At 41.9% G+C, this 21300-nt stretch overlaps 1 protein-coding gene across 1 annotated transcript in view; it reads left to right on the plus strand.

Moving 5' to 3' along the window:
* EPHA4 (EPH receptor A4) overlaps positions 1–20544 on the plus strand; it is a 103196-nt gene extending 82652 nt beyond the window's left edge. The window contains exons 9-18 of the mRNA XM_082056596.1: positions 431–489; positions 1286–1399; positions 1579–1764; positions 5762–5823; positions 6354–6563; positions 8992–9141; positions 11536–11729; positions 14272–14427; positions 14715–15586; positions 18115–20544. Of these exons, the coding sequence (XP_081912722.1) occupies positions 431–489; positions 1286–1399; positions 1579–1764; positions 5762–5823; positions 6354–6563; positions 8992–9141; positions 11536–11729; positions 14272–14427; positions 14715–14829 (1246 nt within the window). The 3' untranslated portion in view covers positions 14830–15586; positions 18115–20544. The remainder of the gene's footprint in view (positions 1–430; positions 490–1285; positions 1400–1578; positions 1765–5761; positions 5824–6353; positions 6564–8991; positions 9142–11535; positions 11730–14271; positions 14428–14714; positions 15587–18114) is intronic.
* Positions 20545–21300: the final 756 nt, after the last annotated feature.

The raw sequence follows: 21300 nt of genomic DNA on the forward strand, positions 1-21300 counted from the left end.
AAATTTGCATTTAAAGTGTGTTGGTATTGGCATTTGCCTAATTATGTTTGAAAATCAATCTACCAAAATACCGCTGTTGTAGCATTTAAATCTGCACGATAGGCCCCTTTTTTGCACAGAATTGCAAATATATGTTTGAAGAAAAAGTAGTTTAAACGCAAGCTTTCTTTTCTTTCTTTAAATGCCGAGATGCAAACACAGAGATGTGTGTTTCCCTTGATGCTTTGTTGATGCCAATACCACTTAGAGCAGTCTGGGGAGTGGAATCTCCCACCCCCGGTGTGTGTTGTGTCAGGGCTGTTGCAGGGGAGCTGCCGAGCACAGGTCGTGGCAGGTGCAAACAACTCAAGTCTCAGCACGTTAAGAAGACTGAGCTTGTCTCAAAGATACTTATTCTGAACTGTAATGCTCTTTTATTTTGTTTCGACAGGCGCAGTAAGTACAGTAAGGCTAAGCAAGAGGCAGATGAGGAGAAACATTTGAACCAAGGTAAAGGCAGTGATGCTTGGATTTTTTGATTCGGTTCGTAAAACATGTCCTGTGTTCTGATGCTTGGGAAATAAGGGATGACATTCCTCTGAGATGAATATGTTTCTGTTTTCCACTCTTGCAAACATCCTCCTTCAAAACCATGCACTTCAGTAACAGGGAAAATAGAAGTATCTGGGTAAAAAAAATTTAGGACACAGACAGGAGAAGGGTTCATCATTTATTTTTCATTTTTTTCCATTGTTCTGTTTCACTGATAGACATCTGTTCTTAGTAGTGATATCTAGGCATGATTTTTCCCCACAATACTCTGCTAAGGCAGTTTCTGGATGGGCCAGGGGCAATCCTGCAGGAAAGGAAAGGTGAACTTTCCTGCCTTTTTTCTAGGACTGAATCCTACTATTACGTCCATTTCTGTCACCCAGGTCCCAAACCTAGGACCTGAGCTCAGAATTTCTTGGCTCCCAAAAGGGAAATGTGATATATTTTAGTCTCACAGGTCCTTAGACAGGCTATTGGCATTTTAGTGACGACAGGTGATTTGTGAAGCTCATCTATTGGCAAAAGCCTGATTCCTTACATCAATATTGGGAATTATGAAATGTTTACATTTAAAAAAATCAATTTTGGGGAAAAATACATTAAGTCCTTCCTTCATCAGTCATTCCTGGCTTACAGTACATTTTTATTGTACACTCTCTTTGCTGTTGTATATCATTAAGGCTTCAGTCTCATATGTTCTGTGTTCAGCAGCATGTAGATCAGTGACTTCAAATAAAACATTTCTGCCTTGCAGGTGTTAGAACATATGTGGATCCTTTTACATATGAGGATCCAAACCAAGCTGTGAGGGAATTTGCCAAAGAAATTGATGCCTCCTGCATAAAGATTGAAAAAGTTATTGGTGTGGGTAAGTGCCAGAACTTTTGCATTTTTTCTGAAACTACAGTTTTAAATTTGCTTTTAGGGAACATGGGATCCTATGATTTTTGTGTGACAGTTCCTCCAAATTAACTGACATAACAGTTTGACAACACAAGTGTGTGCTTTGTGTTCATGACCGTGGATTCTTGTGCCTTTTTCCTTAAGGGGAATTTGGTGAAGTATGCAGTGGACGTCTCAAAGTACCAGGAAAAAGAGAAATCTGTGTTGCTATCAAGACTCTAAAAGCTGGTTACACTGATAAACAAAGGAGAGACTTCCTGAGTGAGGCCAGCATCATGGGACAATTTGACCACCCCAATATCATCCACTTGGAAGGTGTTGTTACTAAATGTAAGTAGGTCGTTTTTATGACAAGACCAATTTGGAAATCACTGAGAAATTAAGTCTGTGGTGGTGTGTGCTGTTTTTTTTTCCTTCTTACCCTCTTTCCTGTGAAATGACAGATGGAACAGGTCCACTGATAGCTAATAGGAGGAAATCGGTGCAGGACAAGTCATTAATCTTGTTGTCAGCTATAAATGGGTTTATGGTTTCGACTGATACTCTATCCGTAGGCAGCTTGTACAAGATTTTGTAGGGGGAATTAATACTGCAGGGGTTGGCTTTTTTCTCCCTTCCTGCTACGCCAAGCAGGCATCTTTCACATCTTTGCTAGACTGAGCTGATTGTTACAGGGCAGGCAAAAGCAGATGGTGAGCAAAGAATTTAAAATGGTTGGGGGAAAAATATCAAAACAAAACTACAGAGTCATATGTTTAAGGTACAAAGCACAGATGTAAGGAGCATGCCTTTGAAATGAAGTAGGCTATTTTAGTGTGAAACTTGCTTATTTGTTTTCTCTGATTCACAGGTGTGATAATTTCACTCAGCAGAATTTACCTGGCTGATCTTTTTGCTTGTTTGGTTTGGGTTTTTTTTAAGTCTGTTAGCGTTCACTGTGCCATGAACCCTGCCTTAGAGAATGGCAGCGCCCGTTGGGTGCTGTTTATAGGCTACAACTCAAAATACACCTGTGAGGCAGACGTGCTTGGGTCTGACTTGATAAGGTTCCGCTGCGGTGGTGTAGTTCTTGTCCCTATGCTGCCCGCCTTAGGTAGCGTGTTGGCAAAGCTTGGCACTGGGTGCTGATCCTAAAAGACCCTTTGGGTGTAAGGGCTCATGCTCGGGGTAGCAAAGAAAGCAGAGAGGGATCTGGGGAGCTGCTGCTAAAGGCTGGAATTTGTGAAGCTTACCCTGTGCAGCTGATGTTGTGCATGATGAACATGAACACAGGATTTTAATAGTGTAAGGAATTAAAATGAAATATGGATGAAAAGTTAAAAAATAAAATATTACTAGAAGAACAAAATATCTCCCATAGAGGGTTGTCAAAGCCATCAATAAATACCACTGAAAACCCTGTACTTCTTGAATGTCGGTAGGAGCTGGATGCTTACCCTACCACTTGTATTTCTGGAAATCCTACCCTTACTCATTTGTGCTCCCCTCTCTCACAGTTGTTGAAAATGGCTCAAACTGCTTGGTTTTCAAGACAGTTTCCACTAGGGAAAATAGGGTTTTGGACTGATCTTGCTCATAATTTGCTGAGGGCTTCCCTCTAAACCGAAATTAGAAGATAATACTCTGTTTAAATTTTGCAGGTCTGATTCTCTCTTTCTTTTTTTTTGTTGTTGTGCCAAAGGCAAGGGCGTTGTGGTCAGGCCACTGTGTTTGCTGCAGACAGTGATTTTTCTAGCACCTCTCTAAAAGCAAGGCAACAGAGGAATCTTTGTGTTGAAATCCCACCGAGGCTGGAAACCCCTGAGCTATTACAGCTCTAGCAGTTATAAATTACTGTATGCATTTGCATAATGCAGTTGTCACTAAACTAAAATGATTTGAAATTTTCACCGAGGAGGTGGTCGCCTGACCCGAGAACATTTCATTGCCTGGCTGGCAGCAAACGGTGCCGCCGCAGCGAGCCGGCTCGGTTACCGCGGAGCTGGGCTGTTTGGTAAACAGGGCTACTTAAGAAGACATTTATCTCAATTTCTCCACAGGTTTTCTGAATGCTATGATAAATGAATGCATTTAATAAACTGAAAATTAAAATGTGAGATAAATAGTGGTGTAGGTGGGGGTTGAGAGAGGCAGCAAAAAACCATGAATACATTATTGGCTGCTAGTCAAGTACTTTAATAATTGACTCTGATGGTAACTTCTCCTCTCTCTATCCCCCTCCCCTGCTAAAGAAGTGCCTGAGTAATGAAATTACATGTTAATGCACTGAAAGAGTCTCCCTTTCTTCCTTTCTACGTTGACATAGTATCTTTTGATTGAGGAAGGTTAATTAAAACTCATTTAGCTGTATTTGTTCGGTGGAAGAGTTCCGGTCACAGTTGTAAAGGATAAATGAAACAGTGAGATATGCAGATTTGGTTGGAGTTTTTTCTCTTTCTACCAAAGGATGCTTGCAAAAGTGAATTAGATGGAGAATGATGTTTTATCACATCCCTTTTCTTAAGGGTGCACGTACTCAGCCAAGGTCACTAAGCCCTTCATCCAGTTTGCTTTATGCAATGCCATTGCTTCTCTGCTGCAGTCATGCGAATCAGAAAGGGTTCACCTGCCAGGCTGACATATCATGGACATGGCATTTTGCACGGGGCTGAAACGGGAAGAGTTTTGATATCAGTTGGGAAGGGAAGGAGAAGCAGGAATAGGAAAAGGTCTGCAAAGGATAGATTGGGACTAAAAAGGTGAAGTAAGTAATGATGAGTGAAATCAGTGATGTGTCACACTTATATGCTGGCCTAAGTGAAATAATGTAAAATTTTCAATACAGTCAGTCTTTATAGCATATTGTTTTCAAATAAAGTAAAATAAAAGTTACTTCAAAACCAGAAATCCCTAACCAATTAAATACATCTTGCTGAAAAACACACTGAGGTAGAAATGATCAGGGGAACTTCCAGTGCTGCAGCCTGTCATGGTAGGATAATTTTCCTAGCTGGTTGCTCTGGAGGAGGTACTTGCTGGTGATAGACACAAGGAAAAGTTTAGTAGTTCTGTTACCTCTGATGCCAAGACAGAATTGATCTATCTACAGGCTAGGTGACACGTCCATTGAAATCGTCTTTACTCACAATGTTCCCTTATTCAGAGCTGCTCTGACAGGTACAAAAGCAGTTTTCTCTGGGACACTGTCTTTTAATTAGGAAGAAACTATAGCTCCTGTAGCTAAAGCAAAGCTGGAAGGAAGGGTAGCCAGGCCAGCCCGGCACTGATCATCAGGTGCTCCCTTGACTTCAGGTGGGCTTAGCAGTGCTCATCTTGGGACTGGGCTTTTGCCCTTTGACCTTTGATAAGTCACTTCTCTACGTCTGCCATTGCTCACTTTTAGAATGGAGATGATATTGGACCTATTTCTGTAAATATGTAGGTGCTGAATATTGAGCATGATTTAAGCCTGTGAAATAATTAGTTACTTTTATGTATAATACCTAAATGTTTTCAGTTTTAGCATCACACCACTTTGTAAAGCTCTTAAAAGGCATGTCAAGCATTATTTATGTATTTGCTGTTGTTTTAGGCAGGAGAGCACCTAGAAAGCATCCTTATGTCACTAACGTGACATTACATTTCTCTTCAGACTGCCCAGCTTGGCTGTCTGTGCTGCAGCAGGGAAAGCTGAGTGCTGCTGAAGCACCGTGCCCCACAAGTGACACAATTCATTGAATCATTTATTCTGTGGTTGACTTCACGAGGCAAAAGGCTTTGGCTCATTTATAAATAACGAGAGACATGGGATACAAATTCGGGACAGAGAAAGTTGAGAGGAACAGCTTGTATTTTGCACTCTTGAATCCAATTGTCTTGGAATACCTTGTGGCTGCTGACAGCTTCTAACTTGCCTAAAGCGTTGATCTTTCAAAAGAGGCTGAGAGACCAAATCATTCACAAATTCCATTTTGAAAGGGGAAGGCTTTCTAGTCTGCAAGCAATTTAATTACACTAAAGATTTTTGTCAAGTTTGAACTGATCTTTGTTTCTTAGCTATCAATTATCAATTCATATATTCCTTGGAGAACAGGAGCCACTTTAGTTAAAGACCTTGTCAATGAGTCAACAAAAGGGTTAACCTTCCAGATGGGGCCCTTTATATGTTTCTGTCCTATAATATTTCTTCTCTTGCTCCCCACAGCTGAGGCATAAGCTTGGTGCTTTTCAAATTAAATTAGATTGTGTAAGCCAGGTGTCTTGGCAGTAAAATCATGTGCAACCCATTTTTATCCCATTAACATTGGTGTTCATCAAGGAATTGTGTTTTTCTTTCTGCAAATTCTAGGTAAACCGGTAATGATCATAACTGAGTACATGGAGAATGGCTCCTTGGATGCCTTCCTCAGGGTAGGTAATTTCTTCATAATAAACTAAGGAAATTTTTATACTGGGAAGCATCTTCTGGCTTTCATTCTGGTTCTTTTTTTTGCAGAAAGATAATGAAAATTCAGCATTTTTAAGGAAATTATGTTTGTACTTGGGAAATTCTGTTGTTTTTATCAAAAAACAGAATAAATGTAAAGTGGAAGAATCCAGAATAAGTGTAGTGTTTAAAATAGCAGGGTCTTAAATAATCCGTGTTTAATGGGAACAGTTCTGATTTTCTCTGTTTTTGAAAGCATCGCAATGCTATAGAGTCATTAAAACCAGATTCATTGCAAGCTGGATACTGCATCACTGAAAGCTGTGACAGAACTTCTGGGTTTTTACTTTACTGGTGAATTATAGACACTAGTCAGGAGAGTGAGGAAATAAGATTGCATTTTATTTAGGAGAAGATGGGAATCCAGAGATACACTCCTTGCCAGTTTCAGCAATGGCAATAATGTGGCTTTTAGCTTAATGCTCTGTGATTTTCTTCCTTTCCTCATATGCAGAAGAATGATGGCAGATTTACAGTCATCCAGTTGGTGGGGATGCTTCGTGGCATTGGCTCAGGAATGAAGTATCTGTCTGACATGAGCTACGTGCATCGGGATCTGGCTGCTCGGAACATACTGGTCAACAGCAACCTGGTCTGCAAAGTCTCTGACTTTGGCATGTCCCGTGTCCTGGAAGACGACCCTGAAGCCGCTTATACCACACGGGTAAGGAGGGACAGAAAACATCCAGTGGGTTTGTCTGGTTCTGTCCGACTGTGTGGGAGTTGACAATGGTTTGTTTTAAAATAATCTCAGTCCTAAGTGAAAACCCATATCACACCTAAAAATAAATGTTGGCCCAGACTCCCTAGCTGGTATAAATTGATGTTATTGCTACATGAGCAATTGCACCAGTATTTCTCTGGTTCCTTCAGAGTGTTAGAGTGCGTGACAGGAATCTGATGCGAGAAATTAGAGCTCAGGCTTCTATTCCTTCTGATATATCTACAGACATCCATGAGTATTGGCAAGTGGCTAGTCCCACTGAGGTTTGATTCAGCAAGTGTAGATATGCCACAAAAAAACCCTAAAAATCCACTTTTGCCCATCCAAAAGCTAGTCATAAATTTGACCTAAATAATTTGGACTGAGAAAAGTGTAAGGCCTGTATTCCCATTTTTTGTTTCTTTCCCATTTTATCTGTATTTCAGCATCCCAGTGTTCTAACGCAAGTACTTCTGGCCACAAAATAACACCCCGACCACTACTGGCCTTTGCACTAATTAACATGTAATTAACATGCACACAAAGAAAAAAAAAGTCAGAGTTTATAAAGTCTCCTTTTTAATTGCTTATTTTCTTCATTTTTAAATATCTGCCATTCTCCATCTGTTCTCCCTGGTGCAGAGTTTGTTTGCAGCACTCAGATTTTGCAGTTTAATCCCAACACTCATCCTTTAATGGATTCACAGTTCATTACAGGGAAGGATAGACACATGTAGTATTAAACACTGGCCAGATTTGGTATTTCTCACTCATAGGAGTGGCAAGTGGAAGAGGCAAAAGGTCTGAAAAGCTGTGTTCAGGGAAATCAAAGTTTAGACAAACACACTAGGGCAAGACAGAAATGATTGAAAAGCTTCCCTTTGAATTTAGTAAGTGAAGATATAGTATTATGTTTGCTTTCAAGAGCAAACTACAGGGAATCTTTGACATTTGCATTAGAGTGCATTGTCTTCATTTGTTATCAGTAATGAAGGATCAGGAAAATTTGGATGAATTCCACTGTACTTGAGCAGCTAAATAAGAGGAGCTTATTGTCAATTTTTGGAATGACAACCATGTATAAACAATGTCCAGGCATCTGTGTCTGAAAGGAGGAACAGACCTTTTTCATAACCAGACAAGATGAAATATAATGCAATTTTTAAAGCATCCTTTTTTTAAGGAAATGATGTGTTCTGCTCCTCATAAGTAGTATAACTCATTAAAGTGAAAGCATCCTATAGACACACAAGGCACACAGTGCTACAACCTGATTCTCAAAGGGCCTGATACAAAGGCCAAAGAAGCCAGGAGACACATCCCTTTTGATTTCACTTGGCTTTGGAACAAGTCCATATTAAACACTTGAGAGAGATATTAGAACAATAAACCATTAAGTATGCACATGCTGCATTCAGTTATGGATAAAAAATGTCTAGAAGAGTGCTGAGAAATAACCTACCAAAATAAACTTAATCAAAAAAGCATAAAAGCAAATGAAAAAAACCCTAAAACCTTTGTTCAGCTTAAGTCGTTCCCCAGATGGAACTGCAGGAAACCAAAAGCTCAATTAAAAACACCTTGCATATTAGCATAAACAAAAGGAGAAATCTCTGGCCTGGGATCACTCAGCTAAGGCAAAAATCAGATAAACAGGATGGAGTGAGTTCTTTATAAAACAGTGCAGGACCTCGGTGGCCCAAATCAGAGGCCCAAGTGGTTTTATTTGTTTAAAAAGAAGTATTGTAACAAGAGGCAGCTCTCTCCAACAGGTATCAAACACAGCCTTGTACCATGGTCTGCTTTGAACTCTTCCACAGGGACTGGGAGAGCCCAGAGGCTTGCTTGCCTTCTCACATCTCTGGTAGGAGTTGGGATATTGCCCATGGGAAACACCACAGTATTCATAAATCTTCCAAGTTTATCCTCTCTTTATTTTACCTTTTTGAAGAGCAAAACATTTATAATCCCATTTTTCTGAAACAGGCCAAACAGGTCAGACAGGCAAGCAAGGAAATAGTAATTAACAGCATGTACTTATTTGTTTTGTCAACTAAATCTCTAATATATACTTTGTAAAACCACTGGCTTGTTCTCATGCTTCAGCATAGCTTTAAGCAGAGAGCTCTTAGAGGGCTGATAAAAATACATTTAATAATTTACTGGTTCGCCTCCTTGTGACTAAAGAAAACAGATGGGCAGCGTTGCCTCCTGGTTGGATCTGACAGTTTTATGGCAAGAAAAAGAGAAAGTGGCTGGCTTTTTCAGAAGGATTCTAGAATTGCATACAGAAAACCATTTTGTGTTTTTAATGGCAGCATAGGGCAGTGTCAGCCACGCACATTACTTGGTCAGTGACATAGCCTGTGGTTTCTTTTATTTGTGATAGGGTGGCAAGATCCCCATCAGGTGGACTGCACCGGAAGCCATTGCCTACCGTAAATTTACATCTGCTAGTGATGTGTGGAGCTATGGCATCGTCATGTGGGAAGTGATGTCCTACGGAGAAAGGCCTTACTGGGATATGTCCAACCAAGATGTGAGTCTCCTCCTCTTCCTTTTCTCTCCCTTTCCCCCTGTGTCTTTGTCCTTAGATGTCTGCTGATGTGTTTCTGTGTCAATTGCTATATGGTTATAAGATATTTATTCCACGTTTTTAGAAGGATATCATGGGTGGTAGATTTGTGGTTTCTCAGGGAACCTCTCTGGAACTAAGACTTCCTTGAATGCTTCAAGCCTGATCTGTGGTCAGGGAATAGGGGATTCCCAAGGTAGAGTCTACAACTTCTGCATGTATCTTTTGTCCTTTTTTTTTTTTTTTTTCTTCTTTTTTGTTTGTTTGTTTAATTTTAGGAAATTATTATAAGCGATTTAATTAGGAAAGAAGAATGGAGGAAGGGGAAATGAATATACTTAAACTGTTGGATAGTAATACTGTCAAGAGAAGGAAGATTTCAATGTTGATATAATATTAAATCTCAACTTTATTGAAAGTCTTTCAGAAAAAGCATTGAATTTAATGGGGCTTCCTATTAGTAGTTAATTCTTCAAGCCCCAGTATGCTTGTAATTCTTCCAGATTATTTTATTTCTTGTAGGATATCTAAACCAACACATATGATATCCAATTCTGATTATCAGTCAGAGCATCCTTGCCACAATTGCATGGCTGCCCCCTGAGGACGTTAAAAAGCAGCTTTCCTAAATGACCATTCTTAAATTATGCATGTCCTGTTTAACCGTACCATCTGGACTACTTCAGTATATTCCAAGAGGGAACAGGCACAATGGCTGGTACTCCAGAAGAGTGTTTAATAATAATGCTAATAAGGGCTTTTGCTAATAGAATTTTTATTAAATGAAAAAAAAATAAAATCCCAGTGAAAATGAGGCATAGATTATGCATAATTCTTTTCCCAGGGGGTTTACAAACATATAAAGGAAGAAGCAAATGCTAATCTGAATATACGGTCATGGGAATGGTTAAGTCGTTTTACAAGTCATCTGTTTTCTTATGTAGAGCTGAACAGTTTCAAAGAGTGTCTAGATGTGGATGGCATTTAATCTAAATGGGGGATATAATTTTAATTTCCTTCTGATGTGAAACGTCTCTTCTGGCACCCAATGTTGCCTTCCGTTGCTAACAGGAAGTCATCAAGACTTAGCAAGAAAATAAAACACCAGATGTGTCTCGGTTTTATCAGGCTTGTCTCCACAGCACAGTGGAGCTCAATGTAACAAACACAGAGCTACCACGTTTGGCTGGTAAACGCTGCTAATGTGCCATGCTAGACCAGGTCGAAAAGCTGGCTTGAACAGGGTGGTGAAAGCCAATATTACTGTCTTTGCATCCTCTTTTTAGTACATGCCATAGACATACCATTTTTTTCTCCTTAACAATGGTGGGAGCAGTGCTTTTCACAAGGAAGCAGAAGTGGACTTCAAATTATTCTCAGTGTCTGTTTAATCAAGAGAAATCAAAAGGATTTTTGTACCTTCTGGAGAAGTGAGAGCCACTTTGTTTGTGGTCACTGAATAGCTGCTACTAGTGCAAACTTATCCCTTGCCCTGTCCTCCCAGTGGATTTTAGCTGCTAATTGGACAAGACCAGAATGAGGGAATTTAGTGCAATTCAGTCTCAGTGCACTCCTGGTCTCATGGTGAATCCTGCCAGCAAAGTCATATTGATTAATTAAGATCTGAAGGCTTCTGGGACATGTCCCTGTCATATGAGTCCTGGTCATGTTCCATTCTCCTGAGAGAGTGAAGAAGCCATCAGAGCTCTAGAGCCCCTTTTAGAGGGTCTGAAATTACTTCAGCTTGTGAGTTTTCTGTTTTCTATTAAATATGAAATGCACACTTAAACTACTGTGTTGGACTTAGGTAACTTTCTTGATAAAACTGCACAAAAGGGTTCCCATTTCTGCTTTCCTTGGTTCAGAGCATACAATGGAGAGAGAACAGGTGTTAGTGACAGATATGAGCTGCCTCAGGAGGAGAGGATGATCTGCTGTACCCTAAAAATGATGGGGAAAATTTCATCTTCAACATATTGCACCCAAAATTCACGGGTATTAAAGATTTGCTGTAGATCTGGTGCTTCTCCAGCCCTCTGTCCAACCGGGGTAGTTGCTTAATTCTACCCTGGGCTATTTTGTCATCCCTGTATCCCATATGCTCTTTTGTGTTACTTTGCCCTGGTCCATCTAATGTCTGCTTTGGATACTGTACCCTTTTAGTTTTGAATTGCTGAGGAGAAATGACAGTTTTGAGACCACCAGCTGCCTGCATCTGAGTGCAATTTTCCATGTTGTTTCACTTAATTGTGGATTTGTTTCCATACTTTGGATCGCCCTAGGATAAATGATACTCAGCTGGTAGACGTGAGTAGTGTCTGATGTTCTCTAATGTCTTCCTAATTGTGCCATTTATAGGTTATTAAAGCCATTGAAGAAGGGTATCGGCTGCCACCCCCGATGGACTGCCCCATTGCTCTCCATCAGCTGATGTTAGACTGCTGGCAGAAGGAACGCAGTGACAGGCCTAAATTTGGACAGATCGTCAACATGCTGGACAAACTCATCCGCAACCCCAACAGCCTGAAGAGGACAGGCAGCGAGAGCTCCAGGTCAGCTGTGCTTCAGTAACGATGATGTACGCGGGAGCACAGTGGGTCTGACAGGCAAAGCTGCAGGTCACTTAGAGCTCTGAGCTGGGATTAGAGTGAGCTCTAGCTCTGCAGAGCCAGACTGCAGAGCAGGCACTGCAGCATGCCAGAGGGCGGGGGGCGGGCTGGCACGCTGCTGAGCCCCACTGGGCACCCCCAGCTCCTGCCTCTGTGAGAAGGAAAATTAAATGAGCAAAGGTGTTACTGTACACACAGCACCAACGAGCTTTATAACACAATCCTAAACATGTCCTGAAAAAGTTCGGATGCAGGCAAGCTCTGTTTGAAGATGAAGTTTGCAGCATTTATTCCCTCTCCCCCTGGTGAAAGGGCTTGCAGGGGTGGCCTTAATGCAGTGGAGCTAACAGGAGTGATGTGGTTTTCTGCAGGAAAGGTATTACACATCATCAAGTTTTATAAACCCTAGATTTGTGTAGGATTTGCAAATGAGCGTTACGGTGTTACAGCCAACGCCTTGCGGGCATTGGGAAGGTGTGGATTAATTTTTATGTGAATTTGAATTTAATTTTGTGGAAAGCCAGTTTCATGTCTCCACCAATCCCACATTACATTTGTGTTTTGTTTTGTTTGCTAAGCATGGTATACCTGGTATGTGCAAAAGAAGCACAGTGGGAAGGAACCTCCCAGAGTTGTAGGGTGAAAATAAAGTAATGTTGTTGGGACAGATCAGCAGTTTGTTTAAGGTGGTGAAACACTGCTGAAGTAACAAGAGCTTTACTAATTTGCAACAGGTTTGTTCTAATTTTTTCAAATGTCTTTGCTTTGTCAGATAAATTTGCTTACAGCAAATATGGAAAAAAGCTTAAAAGAAAAGAAACGAGAGGAAGATAATGGTAAAATATTTTTTGGTAGAAGGGAAGGTACAAAAATATTCATTGCACAATACAAAACTAAGTTTCTTAAATCAGTGAAGGAGTAACAGAGATTCTGATTCAGCCTCCAACATAACAACATTCTGGAAAAAGCTATTCTCATTTTTAAACTCATAGGGCCTTTTGTGACTCTTGCCTCCAACTTAGATTATCAGAAGAGGGATTATTAACCCTGTGAGGCTACTGTCACCACATATTTTTCAGATTGCCCTAATTGCATTGGTAACCTGGCAAAAATGTATCCACCCTTGAGGCTTAAATAATTTACATGGTGAGAATCACTATATGATCTACCGTGATAATTTGATTTGAGAATGACAGTATGAACTCCTCCATTTTGCTTTCTTTCCAATTTACCGGTACTCTTTGAAAATACATAGATTCTACAAAATTTAATAGCCTGTTCAAGGTCATTTTATGTGTGTATGTATATATATATATATATGTGTATGTTTATATATACAAACCAAAAATTAATAGCCTATTCAAGATCATTTTTGTTCATGGCTTTTTATAGATATTTATATTCTCTTTGGAATATGAATTCCCACTATGCATATAACATTATTAATATATAACTATATATTTGAAGCATAATTGTATATAATTAGATTGCCATCATTGGTCTTGTGTTAGCTTGTACAGTAAAAGAGTTGTGTACCAAGTGTTACTGGCATGTACTTGGTGCCTTAGGCAAGATAGAACTATGCTATTGCACACCTAATCTTTGATGATGTGTATTTTCAAAGAAATTGCTAAATTATAATTGTTTTGGTTAGATAGATAGTAATAATTTATAATGGTTTAATGAAACTGTGATTTACAATGGACATGAAATAATAAATGAGATATTAATAAGAGAAGCAAATTTCGTAAAAATAATTATTCGCAAATCTGTGCAAGGGGAAATGAGAAGCACATTCCCCAGTGCGAGCAGAGATCAAAGCTCACGTGAATCCCGCCACTCCTGGCACACGCGCCGGTCAGGAATGGATTGATTAAAGAGAGGATTAACTCCCTGCTGTCCTGAGTTTGATTGAATGCACTGAGCTTGCCTGCGAACCTGGCTGGAAGCAGGATTTATCTGAACCCGCCCTGGGTTTTGCCCTCCAAACCAGTCAGGCAGGTTGTGAGCTCCCAGTTCCTTTGCGCACACTTGAGCGGTGTTTCTATAGCTGCTGAGCCGAGCCCCGACACACGCGGGGTTGGCAAGGTCTGGCATCGCTGCCTGCGAGATGCAGCCCCGGCAGCCTGAATGCCGTCCAGCACTGCCATCCGCTTTGTTTTTTGAAGTAAAAGCATTTTCTGTGAATGTGGTTGCATCTGAGGTGGCAATTGTAAGCGGCATCATGGTTCAGATTAGATCTGAAGGCAAAAGTAGAAACCTAAGGTCAAATTAATTCTTAGCAAAAATTGGCCTATTACTTTGCATTTTGTGAAGTTTCTTGCACTTCTCGACATTGCTGTGCAGAGCCACCAGTTTTGCTGGGCACGTCTTGCCCGTGCTTTCCCTGATCACTGGGCAAAATTGCTGCAGAAACCAAACTCTGGTTTGTGATTCACGATCCAGCTGACACCATTTCTCTGTCCTTTCACTGTTTGGCATCCAGGCCCAGCACAGCCCTGCTGGATCCCAGTTCCCCTGAGTTCTCGGCGGTGGTTTCTGTCAGTGACTGGCTCCAAGCCATTAAAATGGAGCGATACAAGGATAACTTCACAGCTGCTGGCTATACCACCCTAGAGGCTGTGGTGCATATGAACCAGGAGTAAGTACTCAGCGATATAACAAAGAAACTGGTAAATCTGGATTTAATCGGCCTCTTTTGCTTTGTGCTGCATATCATTACACTCATTAAAGGAATGGAATGCCTTTCATTTGGATGGAGGATAACTTTAAAATGCCTCCACAATGCCTTTACTTATTTAATTAAACATTTCTGTACATCTGCCTCGCTTTTGCTATGTTGCTTGTGGTTAACTCTTAATATTTCTCTCTGCACCAGCATCTGATCCATGGTTCTCAGCACCCTGCTTCTTCTCTTGCTTTCCACAGTGACCTGGCAAGGATTGGGATCACCGCCATCGCCCACCAGAACAAGATCTTGAGCAGCGTTCAAGCAATGCGCACCCAGATGCAACAGATGCACGGCAGGATGGTTCCCGTCTGAGCCAGTACTGAATAAACTCAAAACTCTTGAAATTAGTTTACCTCATCCATGCACTTTAATTGAAGAACTGCACTTTTTTTACTTGTCTCCTCGCCCGTCGAAATAAAGATCTGCAGCATTGCTTGATGTACAGATTGTGGAAAGCGAGTGTGTATGTTGGGAGGGGGGCCTCCAGAAATGACAAGCCGTCATTTTAAACCAGACCTGGAACGAATTGTTTCTTGGAACATACTCCTCTGTTGATCAACGATATGTAAAATACATGTATCTATATAAATATAAAGTCACATTCAAGTTTTGATGCTATGTTTGCTGCCAGATACTGTGCTTAAAAAAACAAAAAGTTACTTTCCTTCTCCCTGTGACCCATAGGATTACAACCATAGTGGTTTATTTGTGGGTGAAACCACCATTGTGCATCTTTCACTGGAATGAAGAATCTGCCCTAGGATATTTTTTGCAGACTTGATGCATCACTAATACCTTGCAGAAACCTCAGTGAGATTATCGTTTGGCTAATCAGTGCCTGCTGATTAGTGATCTACCCACTTACGGGCTTGAGACATGAAATGACCCACCTCGTGGATTACTGGGCAAAACTGGACTTCTGGGGAGATTATTGGCTGCTGTTGTGCCGTGCTGAAGCCTACCACTTCTGGGAACACCTTGCCAGAAGTCAGCTGTGACAATCGTGGCTATGGAGCTTTGAGACTTCTATTCTCTTTCAAGAAGTTATTCACTTTGTCACACAGAGAAGGTCAGTGGAGGAACGGTGTCCAACATGTTTGTGGTGCTTTATTTCTTAAACCGTGGTAGGATTTCATCACGGGGGGGGGGCGGTGGAAAGGATGCTATGGTATGTATTATTTGGGGTTCCCATCTGGTTTGTATGACTAATTACTTAGTGTTTCTCATTGTTGGTTCTATTTGATTACAGTGACAATCACACTGTTTCAAGACCTGGTCTTGCTCTCAAGTTGTTGCATGTTGGGATGTGTGGATGAGGTGTAGGAGTGTGTCTCAGGCTCGCTCAGTTCACTGCTAAGAGCTTGACCCCACTCCACACTGAGAGCAGTAGGAAAGCCCTAATATTTTTGGGTGGAAAAAGCCACACATATTGATCACATAGAACATAAGAATAACCTTGTAAAGTACCGATACTCATACACGCACTAAGAAAAACCAAGGAATATTCCTGTCCTCTTAGGAACAACAGTAAAACTGGTATTTGTGTTTTAGAAAGATTAGTCTCAGTTGCCGTGTCAGTGGTTTTATGGCAAGGGGAGCAGAAGGAAAAGGGTTTATGCATCCAGCTCCCCTAGTTGTGTGCAGTTTGGGTGTTGGGCATGGCGATTGCTCTGTGTTACGCAGCCCTGCTACACATCACACGCGGCCATCCGGTCTCATCAGCTGTGGGAACCAAACTCGTTTTTGAGCCCAGCCCCATGGGCTGGATTATCGAGGCAGCTGTGGGTGTGGGTGCCAGGTGTAGGCTGCATGGCCAAGGTCAATGCGCTCCTCTCCAAGTACGGCAAACAAGACGGAGCATGATCTGCTTGAAATGCTGCCCTCCAAGTCCTCAGGTGGAAAGCTGAGTGAGGGAAAGCATCTCCTGGGTTGCTAGGTGGAGGTGTCTGCTATAGGAATGTGGTTGTCCTCATTGGGTCACATCAGGTAAAGCTTTATCCGGTAAAGCTCTGAAAACAGTCAGGCTTGAATTTTATGTATGTTAAAGCTTTTATTGCTGGTTTTGAACACACTGTGTAAATTAGATTCATTTTTAAGTCCTTTCGAGCACCAAAGTGATGAGATGACCTTAGAAAAGAGACTGGATGTGGCCCATTTGTGCTGTGCCTGGTAGGAGGAGGATTTTCGTGACACATCCTCTAGAATGTGTGCATTTCAGCATGTGTGCATTTCAGCTGTGCCAGGCACAACGTCAGAAAGGTTAGATGTATATTTTGATGGTTCTAGGACTGGCTCTTTGGTCACTAGTATTTTGGTCCCACTCTGCACCTGACAGCAAATTCAGAAATTGTGTAGTTCTTTATATGTCAGATTTAATAATTGCATTTATTCTAAATCCAAACCAGCTCACTCAGTTGAAAAAGTCACACTTACCGTACCATCACTCACATCGCTTTTTGTCACTTTTAACAATAACTTGCTGATTTTAACCACTAACTCTCCCTCACCCCCAAGTTTCTCAGAATACAACTTGTTCAGTATATGGGATGCTAAATGTGGATCCTGTCAAGTCATGACAGCTTAGTAAAAACTGTTCTGCAGTATTACTTGTAAAGGCTTTTCCATTTCAAGAAATTTAAGATTTCTTCTAAAAAACTACTTAAACCAGCATGTTTTAATATCATTTTGCCAGGCGACATAAGAAGTGGTTTCTCATTTTAAACATCTGACACTTGTACTTTCAGCAGCAAAATTCTTTTGCTTCTGAAGTGTAGAGACACTTTAAGTTTCCTCTTTCTGTAAATCTGTTGCATTCTGTTGAGATTGGTTTTTTACGTAAAAACAAAATGCATCAAATTTTCTGGCCAGTTTATAAAATTGCTTTCTTGTAGTCTAGTGACAGTGATTCAAAACAGTCCAATATTTTCCACACAAAGTGAAAAACTCTGTCCCTGTAGAATGAAAACTGCGAAGGCAGCTCAGATGCTGGGTTTTCAGAGTTGCCGTTGGTGTTTTTATTCCTTGTGATAAAGCGTGTCCAGTGAGGGGGTATTGGCTTCATTGTGATTTTAACTAGAGGAGAGCAGAATAAAAAAAAATAGGTGGTATATATAAATATAAAAATATATGTAATCTATATATATATAGATATAAGATATGTCACAGAAACGAGACTTGGAAATAGTGCAGGGAAAAGAAGAGGGACGAGGAAGGCAACGGGTTCTCTCCCTTTGGGGATGGCTGGCTGTGTTTGCCCAGATGGCCGCGCTGGGCGGTGATGCGCCACAGCCTCCTGCTTGGCCGTTCAGCCGCCCTTTTGCACGAGAATTGCCTCTCTTCCTCCTCTGTCCTTCAGGAAATCCTTCTCCCCTCTTGGGAGAGGGGAGACCTGCTGCCATCTCACCTCTTCACCAGGGCAGAGATGAGTCCAGGTCTCCTCTGCTGGGAACCAGCCATTGGGGTGGCCAGGGAGGGGCTGGCTGCCCACAGCAGCGCTTCTGCTGGGAAGCCTGGGCGGAGGTGTTCGAGCAGGCCTGCTTGCTGTCTTGTTGCACGTTAAATATATTTCTGTTTTGTATTTTTTTTTTTTTTGTGCAGGGAAATTAGATTTTGCTTTCATGGCCTCGTAGCCCGGCCTATTGATCATATTGACCATGGAGGAACATAGACTGGACATGAAGCCTTCTGGATCCATGGCTGCATCTTCCCCAGCACTGATTCTGGAAAACACACACTGAACAGTCATCGATCCCTGAAGAGAGTGTGACTTTTACTTCATCTTGCCACCCACCCTGTTTTCTCCTTCACTGAGAGATAACTAACTCGATAAGACTCAGCACCCAGTTGTCACTTGAGGAATGTACTGTGTCAAAGCCCAGCAGACTTCTGGATTTTTTTTGTTTTCCTTGCCTCCTGCTTTCTCTTCCTACCTTCGGTTTTATTTATGTATTTTGTTATTTTCTCTCCTCATCCCCCTGGCTGTCACTGCTGCATTTCGGATGAATGCAGGTGACGGAGCACTACACATCTTCCCATGGACGCCGGGCCAGGTGCCACAGCAAAGAACCCAGTTCCTGTGAGCTGCCTATATACATTGCTGAACTGACATTTTACACAAAACGTGCCATTGCAGTGATATAAATATATTTTTTTCCCTTGAGTGGATAATGGATTATTATCTCATCTGAAAGGTGCGTATGTGTGCTTGTGTGCGTGTGTTTGCGTGAGAGTCACCTCGTGTGTAGAACTGCCTGTGAATGTGCCGAAAACATCTCTGGAACCGCAGGAGTCCCCCGTCATAGGAGAGCAGCGAACAGCTCATGTCTGCAATGGTAGAAAGAATACACACATAAAAAAAAAAAAAGTTTAAATTTCTGTATCTATAAATGTATTTTTTAGCTGCCACACTAACCTTAATAAGTAGTTCTGCAGCCTGAAATGGGGGCAATTTCAAGTTAGTTTTGGAGTTGTGGATTAGGGGATCCATAAGGGTGCTAAAGATTTCCCTAAGTGTCGTTTATTCGTACTAATACCCTGTTTATGATCAAGACGGACCAGTTTCTCAATGACAAGGTGATGGAGGCAATACCATGCATATCCATCCACTGGTAACCCTGAACTGAATTCTTAAGTAGCCTTTTTTATCTGTGAAAATAGGATTTTAAAGACTTGTTGAATGCGAACAAATATATGCAATTCTTCCATTCACAGAAGCACCTTGCTCTGTGTGCAAGCTGTGAAAACCTGTAACGTAATAATCAAAACACTTTGCTCCCAGCACAGTTAAGAAACAAAAATGCAACAAGACCTGTAAGGTTACAGTAGTTAGCAAGAGGGTCGTGAAGCATGTCCTGTTCCTGGTGCGGGCGATGAGGGGCAGGTGACGTGCAGTAGAAGGCACTCCGTCCTCTGCCACCTGAGGAACAGGGCTGTGACTTGTGGTGCTACCTGGAGAAGCTCTCTGTGTTTGGAGAACACACTTCATGTCGTGTAAGCTGGTTTGAGTGGAGCTGTGTGCTGGAGCCCAGGGAAGCTACGACTGCTGGGTATTTGGAGTGAGGCAGGTGGTGCTCCCCGCTTGCTCTGCAGGTGCTGGTGTCTGCCATGGTGCCCTGTGCCCCACAGCAAGCCCAGGGGACAGGCCCACTGCAGCCAGCACAGGGGAGCCTGGATGCTCCGCATTCAAAGGGCACAGCCTTGGCCAGAGCCAAGTGAGGTGTCTCGAAGTCTCTCCTGCTTCCTCCTCTGTCCCCTCCTCACTGACCCCTGAGCCCATTGTCACCTGCGGTTCTGCTGCCGGGACAGGTCAGTGGGCAGTGGGGGTTCCGGCTGTGCCCCCGGCACCGGCTGCCTCGGGGCTGCTCTGCACGGGGCGGGGGCGAAAGGAAAGCGAGGGCTGCGGCGCTGCAGCCGTGTCCGAAGAGGCCGTCACCAGGGCTGTCTCTCACGAAAAGCCTCTGTTAAGAAATTGTCCTGCTCACACACCACTGGTTGATGTTTGTCCGGGTTTCTTGCTGTACTAATTTTGTGATGGATCTTATGTATTAAAAATATATATGTGTAAAATACAAAAGGCTGGTAAGTAACCGGTAGACAGGACTTAAAAAGCAGTATTTTTCTTTAATGTGACATTTTCATAGCCAGAAAAAAAAAAAAAAAATCTGAAATACTAATCAGACAAATAAAAAGAGAGTGCATTTATTTTTTTGTATCACTGCAAGTATGTTGGAATATGCAAGGACTGTGGTTAAAATTAGAATGTATGAGGCATATTATAATTTAGTTCATACTGATAAAATCTAACAGCATTTCTTGGTTCGTGCATTTGAACGATCTCTGGGTTAGATATATAGATTTTTCTATTTTGTTTTAATTTGTAATTTTTCCCCCCTCCATGAATTTTAGGTACACATAACTTATGTCATTTATTTATGGTCTTTTATACCTAGTTTGTAAAATTGTAAAATAGCAAACAATGCAAACATTTGCATTTGAAAATAATAAAGTAGTTGCTGTACAAACCTGAAATGGACTATTTCTAATTATTGCGTGTTTTTTTTTTAATTTAGTGTTTATCCACAACATATACAAATACAGAACTCAGGGTAATAGTCTGCCCCAAAGGGGTTAATTCTCCTCAGTAGATTTCACAAGAACGCTCTCCCCAAGTTCATTTAAACTGCGCAACTCCCGTGTGTACCTTAAAGCACGTTACGTTTTCTTGTTATCATCCCCAGCTGTGCGGTGTGCTGGCTATTTGTGACGTGGGAAGGATGCTGCGGTCAGGCTGGCCTGTTTAACAATCAGTGATTTTCCTCAGAGACTGGGTGGTGTCCATGGATGCCGTGCCCGAGATCAACGTGCAGGATCGTGCTGGGGTTTCACCTGCGCTCCTGGGATCACTGGGAACAGTCTCCCTCTGTCTGCCTGGACCTTGCCTGGGGCTGGACGTCACCTTGGCAGAAATTCAACAGTTTTTGCCGCTTCCTTTGGGGCAGAATTTCACCCCTAACGTGGGAACGGTGACCTTGCTGCTGAGTTACTCCACTTGTTGCTCTGCCTGTGGGCTACGGCTGCGTGGGTCGGTGGGCTCATGCTGGAGACTCATGGCCACAAAGGGAAAGCGTGTAAGGTGCGGGAGAGAGAAGCTGAGGGATAAAATGCAAACCCGAGGTGTGAGAGTGTCGGGAGCAGCAGAAAACTGAGAAGGACAGTTTCTGTGACCAGGGCTCCAAGCCGGAGGCTGAGAGTGGATATTGCGTAGAGGATATTGCTGTGTGATGG

This window comes from Streptopelia decaocto (assembly GCF_964273445.1).
Source record: "Streptopelia decaocto genome assembly, chromosome: 6".
Taxonomy (NCBI): domain Eukaryota; kingdom Metazoa; phylum Chordata; class Aves; order Columbiformes; family Columbidae; genus Streptopelia; species Streptopelia decaocto.